At 50.9% G+C, this 12,901-nt stretch overlaps 1 protein-coding gene across 4 annotated transcripts in view; it reads left to right on the top strand.

Moving 5' to 3' along the window:
* Window positions 1–11,133: 11,133 nt before the first annotated feature.
* The window catches only part of LOC120941678 (antimicrobial protein CAP18-like), a 50,384-nt gene continuing 48,616 nt past the window's right edge, over window positions 11,134–12,901 (top strand). Inside the window, exon 1 of one of the 4 annotated variants that reach the window (XM_040355221.1) lies at window positions 11,134–11,354. In XM_040355221.1, coding sequence (XP_040211155.1) covers window positions 11,181–11,354 — 174 coding nt within the window. In that variant the 5' untranslated portion in view covers window positions 11,134–11,180. The remainder of the gene's footprint in view (window positions 11,355–12,901) is intronic. The other 3 variants (XM_040355220.1, XM_040355219.1, XM_040355218.1) reach the window with 3 other exon arrangements.

Genomic DNA, 12,901 nt, shown 5'->3' on the forward strand with positions numbered 1-12,901 from the left:
AAAATCGTGGGTGCACGGTATACGCCGATACCCGCTTTCCCGCGCCAAGTTTTGAATACTGCGCCGACATATACCGAGCGCAGTACACTCGGGTATAGTCGGGCAGTCTCGGCTCCTTCCGAGCTCACGTCCTGGACGTACAGGACGTCAGCGCGGGTAGCCGAGCATTGCTGACAATACACGAGTGTACTGCGCTCTGTATATGTCGGCGCAGTATTCAAACTCGGCCCGGGAAACGAGCAGGGAGGACGCGAGGACGCCGCAGAAGGACGCCGGACCCGCCGAAGAGGACACCGGACCCGCCGAAGAGGACACCGGACCCGCCGAAGAGGACACCGGACCCGCCGCAGAAGGACACCCGAAGCCGCAGACGAACGCCGGACCCGACGAGGCCGCCGATGGACGCCGTGCAAGACACCAAAACTGTAAGTACAAAAAAACTTTTTTCCCACAGGATTCGGGTCAACTTTGGGGGTGCGCGGTATACACAGGAGCGCGTTATACCGCGATAAATACGGTATGAGCCCCTTGCCCTGCTCTCCGTCCTGAAACATCCCTGCAGCAGCTGGTGGGACAGGTGAGGAGGGATGCTGGCAGCACTACAGGGAGGGGACGGGTGGGTGCCAGGAAGCCGGGGGGTGATTAGGGTATATACATATAATGTTTGGGGGTTCTAAGTAATTTTCTAGCAGAAAAACAGATTTTTACATATATGTCGGCCCGTCTTTAACCACTTGGCGTCCGCGGTATAGCTGAAAGACGGCCACAGCGCAGACCCCAAATGCTGGGAGGCCCCGTCAATAGACGTCCTACCCTTTGCGCGCTCCTCGTGCGCTCCTGCTGGGCGCGCTCGGTGCGCACTGTGATCATCGAGTCACTGAGACTCGGGTGAACACAGATCTGTGTAAGGGGCTGGTCCCAGCCCCTTACCACGTGATCAGCTGTCAGCCAATGGCAGCTGATCATGTGACGTAAACAAAGGATTGGTAGTTGCTGTTTTTTTCTCCTCACGCTGACAGCGGCTTGTGTGCAAGGGACATGAAGAGGAATTCTGCCTCATCTGTGCAATACATACCCCCTGGCAGTGCCACCTGCCAGTGCCCACCAGTGCCACCTATCAATGCCCACAAGTGCCACATATCAATGACCACCAGTGGTGCCAATCAGTGCCACCTAGCAATGCTGTTTATCAGTGTAACCCATCAGTGCCCATTATTGCCACCCATCAGTGCCCATCACTGCCACCGATCAGTGCCCATCACTGCCACCGATCAGTGCCCATCACTGCCAGCTATCAGTGCCACCTATCAATGCCACCTATTAGTGCCACTTCTCAGTGCCCACCAGTGCCACCTATCAATGACCTTCAGTGCCACCCATCAGTGTCACCTCTCAGTGCCCACTAGTGCCGCCTATCAGTGCCCACCAGTGCCGCCTATCAGTGCCCACCAGTGCTGCCTATCAGTGCCCACCAGTGCTGCCTATCAGTGCCCACCAGTGCCGCCTTATCGGTGCCCATCAGTGCAGCCTCATCAGCACACATTAATGAAGGAGAAAAATTACCTGTTTGCAAAATTTTATAACAAAATATTTAAAAAAATAATAATTTTAACCACTAGCCGACCAGCCGCCTTGTCTGCGCGAAATCACGTAGCTATACGTCATCTTGCATTCCAGCCCTGCTCGCCCCTGGTGCTGACGCGCATGATCACTGCCGGGCACCTGCAATCGCTTGTTACAGAGCGAGGACCGGGAGCTGTGGGTGTAAACACACAACTCCCGGTCCTGTCAGGGGAGAAATGCCTGATTGTATGTTCATACAATGTACGAACAGCGATCAGTCATTTCCCCTAGTGAGGCCACCCCCCTACAGTTAGAACATACCCAGGGAACATACTTAACTCCTTCCCCGCCCCCTAGTGTTAACCCCTTCCCCAGGGCCGGACTGGGAGTAAAAACCAGCCCTGGAAAACATTTCAGACCAGCCCCATAGCATTATTATACCAGCCCAACATCATAACGTCATTATTTTCATACATTTTAAAGAAACATTTAAAGAGCGTATTATATAAAGATAAGACAGATATGAAAGCACATAGGGCTAGGGATATATATATATATATATATATTACAGTGGAACCTCGGATTACGAGCATAATCCGTTCCAGGAGAATGCTCGGAATCCAAAGTACTCGCATATCAAAGCGAGTTTCCCCATAGAAGTCAATGGAAACGAAAATAATTTGTTCCGCATTGACTTTAATTGCATGCAATACCGCATGTGGCCAGAGGTGGGGGGCACCGGAGAGAATCGGAGACACTCGGAAATGTCACTTGCCACTTGTCCCTTGTCACCAGATTCAGCATGTCACAACAGCAGGGGACTGGGTGACAGAGGACTGGGTGACAGAGGACTGGGCGACAGCAGGGGACTGGGTGACAGAGGACTTGGTGACAGCAGGGGACTGGGTGACAGAGGACTTGGTGACAGCAGGGGACTCGGTGACAGAGGAATTGGCGACAGCAGGGGACTGGATGACAGAGGACTTGGCGACAGCAGGGGACTGGTTGACAGAGGACTTGGCGACTGGGTGACAGAGGACTTGGCGACAGCAGGGGATTGGGTGACAGAGGACTTGGCGACAGAGAACATGGCGACAGCAGGGGACTGGGTGACAGAGGACTGGGTGACAGAGGGCTGGGTGACAGAGGGCTGGGTGACAGCAGGGGACTGGGTGACAAAGGGCTGGGTGACAGAGGGCTGGGTGGCAGAGGGCTGGGCGACAGCTGGGGATTGGTTGACAGAGGACTGGGTGACAAAGGACTGGGTGACAGGGGACTGGGCGACAGAGGGCTGGGTTACAGAGGGCTGGGCGACAGCAGGGGACTGGGCGACAGAGGACTTGGCGACAGCAGGGGACTGGGTGACAGAGGACTGGGCGACAGCAGGGGACTGGGCGACAGAGGACTTGGTGACAGCAGGGGACTGGGCGACAGAGGACTTGGTGACAGCAGGGGACTGGATGACAGAGGACTTGGCGACAGCAGGGGACTGGGTGACAGAGGACTTGGCGACTGGGTGACAGAGGACTTGGCGACAGCAGGGGATTGGGTGACAGAGGACTTGGCGACAGAGAACTTGGTGTCAGGACCATTAAGGTAAGTACTCACCGAGGCCGAGATGCTGAGGGCGGCTCACCTGTGCGACCCTGTGCAGACCACTCCCTGGAGTTAGAACAGAGGAGGGACGGCACAAGGAGGCACCGGTGCCGGGAACTGGTAGGCAGACTTGGTGCAGCTGACGAAAACAGGGCAGGTGCAGAGGACTGGAGACAGTCGTTGATCAGGCAGGAACAGGCAGGTAAGTCCAGAAGGGACCAACAGGAAACAAAGGCAAATCCGGGTCACAGGCCGTGGGTCAGGAGTTGGAGAGATCAGAGGAAGTCCGTGAGAGCAAGCCAAGGTCAAGGGGCAGGAGACAACAGCAAATCCGATAAGCAGGCAGGGGTCAAGTGTAGGAGACGGCAGAGAATAGTCAAGGTCCAATCCGGGTCAAACAGGTCAGGGTATTCAGGTTTCAAGGTTCTCTCACAGGGTAAAGCTGACAACGAACCAGCAATTAGCAAAAGGGAAGGGGCTGGCTTAAATAGGCCGCACTGGTCACTGATTGGTCCACAGAAGTACAGGTTCAGAACCAGGCTCCAACGGACAGCACACAGACTAGAACTGAGCAGTGGCTCAGAGACAAAGAGCCAGACCTGAAAATGGAGAGGTCCCAGGTTCGATTCTACCCAGAACTAACTGGGGAATGTGACCGTGAAAGGTCTGTGCCCTGACAGTGCCCCCCCCTAGGGGCGGACTCCGGACGCCCAAACTGTCCATTAGTTCCGGATGCTCCTGATGGAAGCTCGGATAGAACATGGAGCATGTAGATCTTTACTTTTTCTTTTTGGACTTAGTTGATCCTGAAGTTCTGGTAGGGGGTGCCCTCCTCGCTTGTAAAGCTCGTTCAAATATCTCCAGATCCCGTTTACAAACCATGGTACCATTTGAGGCATATGTGCAGTCTGGAGGGAGAACTTCACTTGGGGAGATATGATCTGGAATTTCAACTGGGGACACAGGAACTGAAGACACTGGAACTGGGGACACAGGAACCAAAGACACTGGAACTGGGGACACAGGAACCGAAGACACTGGAACTGGGGACACAGGAACTGAAGACACTGGAACTGGGGACACAGGAACTGAAGACACTGGAACTGGGGACACAGGAACCGAAGACACTGGAACTGGGGACACAGGAACCAAAGACACTGGAACTGGGGACACAGGAACTGAAGACACTGGAAAGGTAGGTACAGGTTCTGAGGCATAGAAAAAACTCCCAATAGTACCCAGCTGAAGAAGCTTTGGCCGAGGTGGGCGAGTTGGGCAGAGCGATTTAAGGTGCCCGCTAGCACCACAATAAAAGCAAAGTCCATAGCCTCTCCTCCGCTCTCTTTCTACCTCAGATAGGCTGGACCGGATGGCCCCGATCTGCATGGGTTCTTCCTCCTCCAAGGTAGGCGTGTGTGCATCCACAGAAATGTCAAGACCTTGTGATGGGGAAACTTCCAGGCTGGGCACATACGGAGTCTCATAATTTGGCACACACTGGGCTGGCTGGAGGTCATAACCGTACTGGGGCTTCCTATCCTTGGGTACCCGTAGGCCCCGTGAACTAAGAGCAGACCTGGGAGTGCTGGTCCTCTTGGAAGCAGGGATATATGAGTCCAGAGCAGACATGAACGTCTCCCAGCTGTCCAAGACTGGACTTTTTTCCTGCAGCAGCAGGTGAGCCCACGATTTGACCTGCCCTGTTAGCAAGTTGACGGAGGCTCTAACCTTAATATAGTCCGTGGCATAGGTCCTAGGTTTAAGGGTGAACAATAGCTCACAGTCGGTTTTAAAGCACAAGAAGGATGCACGGCTACCATCAAATTTTTCTGGCATGACAACAAAAGGTTCATAACATGCTGGTTCCGGGGCTGGGCGTGTTGTCCCTTTAAATTTTTGGACTTCTTGTTGTAGTTCCTGAATAGTATGGTTCAGGCTGGAGACTTGCAGAGCCAGGGAAGTGAGCATCTTGTACAAGTCTGTGGACTCCATATTATTAGTTAGTCCATTATGGAAGGGTTTACCTTCTTGCAATTTTTGAACGGCAACCGTCAAAACAGACACCTGTTGACACAGGTTTTTAAGGGGTGAGCATGCCCTGTCGGCCTCAGACATAATGGCTGGTTCGTACTGTCAGGACCATTAAGGTAAGTACTCACCGAGGCCGAGATGCTGAGGGCGGCTCACCTTTGCGACCCTGTGCAGACCACTCCCTGGAGTTAGAACAGAGGAGGGACGGCACAAGGAGGCACCGGTGCCGGGAACTGGTAGGCAGACTTGGTGCAGCTGACGAAAACAGGGCAGGTGCAGAGGACTGGAGACAGTCGTTGATCAGGCAGGAACAGGCAGGTAAGTCCAGAAGGGACCAACAGGAAACAAAGGCAAATCCGGGTCACAGGCCGTGGGTCAGGAGTTGGAGAGATCAGAGGAAGTCCGTGAGAGCAAGCCAAGGTCAAGGGGCAGGAGACAACAGCAAATCCGATAAGCAGGCAGGGGTCAAGTGTAGGAGACGGCAGAGAACAGGTCAGGGTATTCAGGTTTCAAGGTTCTCTCACAGGGTAAAGCTGACAACGAACCAGCAATTAGCAAAAGGGAAGGGGCTGGCTTAAATAGGCCGCACTGGTCACTGATTGGTCCACAGAAGTACAGGTTCAGAACCAGGCTCCAACGGACAGCACACAGACTAGAACTGAGCAGTGGCTCAGAGACAAAGAGCCAGACCTGAAAATGGAGAGGTCCCAGGTTCGATTCTACCCAGAACTAACTGGGGAATGTGACCGTGAAAGGTCTGTGCCCTGACACTTGGCGACAGCAGTGGACTGGGTGACAGAGGACTGGGTGACAGAGGGCTGGGTGACAGGGGACTGGGTGACGACAGGGGACTGGGTGACAGAGGGCTGGGTGACAGGGGACTGGGTGACAGAGGGCTAGGTGACAGGGGACTGGGTGACAGAGGGCTGGGTTACAGAGGGCTGGGCGACAGCAGGGGACTGGGTGACAGAGGACTGGGTGACAGAGGACTGGGCGACAGCAGGGGACTGGGCGACAGAGGACTTGGCGACAGCAGGGGACTGGGTGACAGAGGACTTGGTGACAGCAGGGGACTCGGTGACAGAGGAATTGGCGACAGCAGGGGACTGGATGACAGAGGACTTGGCGACAGCAGGGGACTCGGTGACAGAGGACTTATCGACTGGGTGACAGAGGACTTGGCGACAGCAGGGGATTGGGTGACAGAGGACTTGGCGACAGAGAACTTGGCGACAGCAGGGGACTGGGTGACAGAGGACTGGGTGACAGAGGACTGGGTGACAGCAGGGGACTGGGTGACAGCAGGGGACTGGGTGACAGCAGGGGACTGGGTGACAGGGGACTGGGTGACAAAGGGCTGGGTGACAGAGGGCTGGGTGGCAGAGGGCTGGGTTACAGAGGGCTGGGCGACAGCTGGGGATTGGTTGACAGAGGACTGGGTGACAAAGGACTGGGTGACAGGGGACTGGGTGACAGAGGGCTGGGTTACAGAGGGCTGGGCGACAGCAGGGGACTGGGCGACAGAGGACTTGGTGACAGCAAGGGACTCGGTGACAGAGGAATTGGCGACAGCAGGGGACTGGATGACAGAGGACTTGGCGACAGCAGGGGACTGGATGACAGAGGACTTGGTGACAGCAGGGGACTGGGTGACAGAGGACTTATCGACTGGGTGACAGAGGACTTGACGACAGCAGGGGATTGGGTGACAGAGGACTTGGCGATAGAGAACTTGGCGACAGCAGGGGACTGGGTGACAGAGGGCTGGGTGACAGGGGACTGGGTGACAGCAGGGGACTGGGTGACAGAGGACTTATCGACTGGGTGACAGAGGACTTGGCGACAGCAGGGGATTGGGTGACAGAGGACTTGGCGATAGAGAACTTGGCGACAGCAGGGGACTGGGTGACAGAGGACTGGGTGACAGAGGGCTGGGTGACAGGGGACTGGGTGACAGCAGGGGACTGGGTGACAGAGGACTTGGCGACAGCAGGGGACTGGGTGACACAGGGGACTGGGTGACACAGGGCTGATTGACACAGGGGACTGGGTGAGATAGGGCACTGGGTGACACAGGGCACTGGGTGACACAGGGCGCTGGGTGACACAGGAGACTGGGTGACACATGGGACTGGGTGACACATGGGACTGGGTGAGATAGGGGACTGGCTGACACGGGGGCTTGGTGACAGCAGGGGACTGGGTGACACAGGGGACTGGGTGACAGAGGGCTGGGTGACAGCAGGGGGCTGGGTAACACAGGGGACTGGGTGACACAGGGGACTGGGTGACAGAGGGCTGGGTGACAACAGGGGACTGGGTGACAGCAGGGGACTGGGTGACACTGGGGACTGGGTGACAGCAGGGGACTGGGTGACACATGGGACTGGGTGACACATGGGACTGGGTGACACAGGGCTGGGTGACACAGGGGACTGGGTGACACAGGGCTGGGTGACACAGGGGACTGTCTCTCTCACCATTCCATGGTCAACCCCCCCCCCTCTCTGAGATTATTAGACAGACAGTTTACATTTTCCAGGGGCAGCAAAGGTAGGTAGGTGACAGAGAGCGGAGGGGGGGGGGCCTGGAGGGTGCATCGTTATATGGTGAGGGAGATTCGAGAGATACAGACAGTATACAGGATTTGTTCTTCACCTTGTGCTCCAAGGGTGGCCGGGCCGGGCGTTCACTTCTTCTCCTCTGCGGCTGGAGACACGTGACTCTGCACTGGGCGATGCTGGCGCCGCACGGGACGATGGAACAAAATCTGACATTCGGTTCTTCTCCTGCTCGGCTCCTCCCCTCCCTCAGACACGTGACGCGATCGATCCAGACCACACAGCGTGAGAAGGAAAGTGCAGCGGCGAGCATGGCGGCCGCAAACCGCCGCCGCTGCTTTTATTAACATACATAATGTGATGTGACATGTGAGTGAGACATTAACATGACACTGGAGAGGGCAGGCGTATAATTGAAAAGGCAGCTGAGCTGATTCATTTTTGACTGACAGCAGGCGGCCTACCGGAATTTTCCCGGTATCCGGGTAGGCCAGTCCGGCCCTGCCCTTCCCTTAAATCTCTGACTTCTTCTGGTATAAAGGGGTTAAATGGATTGCAAAGTAAAGACCAGAAATGGGAATTCTCTTTCCCACGAATGATACAAATGATGACAATCTAGCAGTGTGATGAGATACAATGTTGCAATAATAACAAAATGATTATTATAAATAAAATCAGAGCTTTTTAAAGTGACGCAGTGCCGAATCGCAAAAAGTGGCCCCAGTCATTGACCAGCAAAATGGTCCAGGGCTGAAGTGGTTAAAAGATGGCCCTTCATATTTATGGAGAGAAGTGTCAGGATCGCCCCCCCCCCCCCCCCCCCGGTAAGCTGTAAGTGGTGAAATTGTAACGCATTTCCCGCTCCTCTCTAACCATTATTACCAAATAAACAGACCGGTTGCAGAAATTGTGCGGTTCTCCTTTTCATAGATTAATAAAAAAAAAAGTTTGGAATTTGATCGGAGATTGTGTCCGGGGGGGAGGTGAAGGACGTTGGGGGATCGGAAAGGTTGTGCAAGGAATTTCTTAGATCTGCTGCAATCCCCGGGCAGGCTGGGGATGTGGAAATCTTGGCTGAGATTTCATCTTCTAATAAAATTTAGTCACATCTTCCAGAAAGAGGAAGAGGGGGACACTATAAAGGGGAAGAGGGGAGGACACTATAAAGGGGTAGAGGGGGGGGCACTATAAAGGGGAAGAGGGGGGGGACACTATAAAGATGAAGACGGGGACACTATAAAGGGGAAAAGGGGGACACTATAATGGGAAAGAGGGGGACACTATAATGGGAAAGAGGGGGACACTATAATGGGAAAGAGGGGGACACTATAATGGGAAAGAGGGGGACACTATAAAGGAAAGAGGGGAACACTATAAAGTGAAAGAGGGGGACACTATAATGGGAAAGAGGGGGACACTATAATGGGAAAGAGGGGGACACTATAAAGAGGAAGAGGGGGACACTATAAAGAGGAAGAGGGGGACACTATAAAGAGGAAGAGGGGGACACTATAAAGGGGAATACGGGGACACTATAAAGGGGAAGACGGGGACACTATAATGGGAAAGAGGGGGGACACTATAAAGGAAAGAGGGGAACACTATAAAGGGAAAGAGGGGGACACTATAATGGGAAAGAGGGGGACACTATAATGGGAAAGAGGGGGACACTATAATGGGAAAGAGGGGGGACACTATAAAGAGGAAGACGGGGACACTATAATGGGAAAGAGGGGGACACTATAATGGGAAAGAGGGGGACACTATAATGGGAAAGAGGGGGACACTATAAAGCAAAGAGGGGAACACTATAAAGGGAAAGAGGGGGACACTATAATGGGAAAGAGGGGGACACTATAAAGAGGAAGAGGGGGACACTATAAAGAGGAAGAGGGGGACACTATAAAGGGGAATACGGGGACACTATAAAGAGGAAGAGGGGGACACTATAAAGAGGAAGAGGGGGACACTATAAAGGGGAATACGGGGACACTATAAAGGGGAAGTGGGGGAAACAATAAAGGGGAATACGGGGACACTATAAAGGGGAAGAGGGGGACATTATAATGGGAAAGAGGGGGACACTATAAAGAGGAAGAGGGGGACACTATAAAGAGGAAGAGGGGGACACTATAAAGGGGAATACGGGGACACTATAAAGGGGAAGAGGGGGACACTATGAAGGGGAATACGGGGACACTATAAAGAGGAAGAGGGGGACACTATAAAGAGGAAGAGGGGGACACTATAAAGAGGAAGAGGGGGACACTATAAAGGGGAAGAGGGGGACACTATAAAGGGGAAGAGGGGGACACTATAGAGGGGAAGACGGGGACACTATAAAGGGGAATACAGGGACACTATAAAGGGGAAGACGGGGACACTATAAAGAGGAAGAGGGGGGGACACTATAAAGAGGAAGAGGGGGGGACACTATAAAGGGGAAGACGGAGACACTATAAAGGGAAAGAGGGGGACACTATAAAGAGGAAGAGGGGGACACTATAAAGGGAAAGAGGGGGACACTATAAAGGGAAAGAGGGGGACACTATAATGGGAAAGAGGGGGACACTATAATGGGAAAGAGGGGGACACTATAAAGGGAAAGAGGGGGGGACACTATAAAGAGGAAGAGGGGGACACTATCAAGGGGAAGAGGGGGACACTATAAAGGGGAAGAGGGGGACACTATAAAGGGAAAGACGGGGACACTATAATGGGAAAGAGGGGGACACTATAATGGGAAAGAGGGGGGACACTATAAAGAGGAAGAGGGGGACACTATAAAGGGGAAGAGGGGGACACTATAAAGAGGAAGAGGGGGACACTATAAAGGGAAAGAGGGGGACACTATAAAGGGAAAGAGGGGGACACTATAATGGGAAAGAGGGGGACACTATAATGGGAAAGAGGGGGGGACACTATAAAGAGGAATAGGGGGACACTATATAGGGGAAGAGGGGGACACTATAAAGAGGAAGAGGGGGACACTATAAAGGGAAAGAGGGGGACACTATAAAGGGAAAGAGGGGGACACTATAATGGGAAAGAGGGGGACACTATAATGGGAAAGAGGGGGACACTATAAAGGGAAAGAGGGGGACACTATAATGGGAAAGAGAGAGGGACACTATAATGGGAAAGAGGGGGAGACACTATAAAGAGGAAGAGGGGGACACTATCAAGGGGAAGAGGGGGACACTATAAAGGGGAAGAGGGGGACACTATAAAGGGGAGGTAAGAGTGGGACACTATAATGGGAAAGAGGGGGACACTATAAAGAGGAAGAGGGGGGCACTATAATGAGGAAGAGGGGGGGACACTATAAAGAGGAAGAGGGGGGACACTATAAAGAGGAAGAGACGGGGACACTATAAAAGGGGAGATCACAGTGTCAGGGCCATCACCTTCACCGTCCTCCGAGGAAAGATGAAGGTCTGGCAGTGTGTGGTGTGGCTCTCTGCCATCACATTGGAGGTCGCTCGCTCTCAGTCTCCGGATCGGGAAGGATGGATCAGAGAAGCTGTGGATCTCTACAACCAGAGAGAAGATGGAGAGTTCCTCTTCAAGCTCCTGTCTGAGCTCCCCGCCGCCCTCCTGGAGGTACAGTATGGAGGGTTCATAAGAGACCCCAATATTCCATAGACAGAGCAGAGCGCAGTGTTATGGAGCAGAAATCAGCCGATTCTATTCTGCGATTGCTGAATAACCCGCAGCAGAAAATAACCGAGCTCACCGACAATGCAGAGAATTATCGTAGTTGTCATTATGTTGCAACTCTAAAAAAAAAAAAAAATTTAAGATGTGTATGATTAAATTAACCCCTTGCCCCCCCCTAAAAGGTCCCTTCATGACCAGGTCATTTTTTTGCAATATGGAAGATTTACCCCCCTTTATTGACCAGGTCATTTTTTGCGACTCGTCACTGCGTTACTTTAACCGCTTGAGCCCCCGGAGGATTTGGCTGCCAAATGACCGGGCCACTTTTTGCGATTCGGCGCTGCGTCGCTTTAACTGACAATTGCGCGGTCGTGTGACGCGGCTCCCAAACAAAATTGGCGTCCTTTTTTTCCCCACAAATAGAGCTTTCTTTTGGTGGTATTTGATCACCTCTGCGGTTTTTAGTTTTTGCGCTATAAACAAAAAAAGAGTGACAATTTTGAAAAAGAAGCAATATTTTTCACTTTTTGCTATAATAAATATCCCCAAAAAAACTATTTTTTTTCCCTCAGTTTAGACCGATACGTATTCTTCTACATATTTTTGGTAAAAAAAAAATCGCAATAAGTGTTTATTGATTGGTTTGCGCAAAAGTTATAGCGTCTACAAATTTTTTTTTTTGCGCGATATAAAAGTAAAAAATACTGAAATTGAAAAAAAAAATTGTTTCTGCTATAAAACATTTCCAAAAATAAAATAAATAAAAAAACGACATTTCTTCATCAGTTTAAGACAATATGTATTCTGCTACATGTTTTTGGTAAAAAAAAATAAAAATCGCAATAAGCGTATATTGATTGGTTCACGAAAAAGTTATAGCGTCTACAAAATAGGGGATAGTTTTATGGCATTTTTATTTTATTTTTATTTTGGTGGTATGTGATCACTTCTGCGTTTTTTTAAACAAAAAAAGACCGACAGTTAAAAAAAATAAAAAGTTTTACTTACTCTGCTATAAAACAATAAAAAAAATATATATATATTTAATGTTTTATAGCAGAAAGTAAAACTTTTTTTATTTATTTTTATATATATATATATATATATATATATATATATATATATATATATATATATATATATATATATATATATATATATATATATATATATATATATATATATATATAAGTCTTCATCAGTTTACGGCAATATGTATTCTGCTACATGTTTTTGGCAAAAAAAATTATAAAAAATCCCAATAGGCATTTATTGATTGGCTTGCGCAAAAGTTACAGCGTCTACAAAATAGGGGATTTATGGCATTTTTCTTTTATTTTTATTTTGGTGGTATTTGATCACCTCTGTGGGGGTTTTTTTGCGATATAAAGAAAAAAAGGCAGACAATTAAAAAAAAAAAAAAGTTTTCGTTTTTGCTATAAAACATTTCCAAAAAAAAAGGTTTCCATTAGTTTAGGCCAATATGTATT

Source organism: Rana temporaria, chromosome 5, assembly GCF_905171775.1.
Source record: "Rana temporaria chromosome 5, aRanTem1.1, whole genome shotgun sequence".
NCBI lineage: Eukaryota > Metazoa > Chordata > Amphibia > Anura > Ranidae > Rana > Rana temporaria.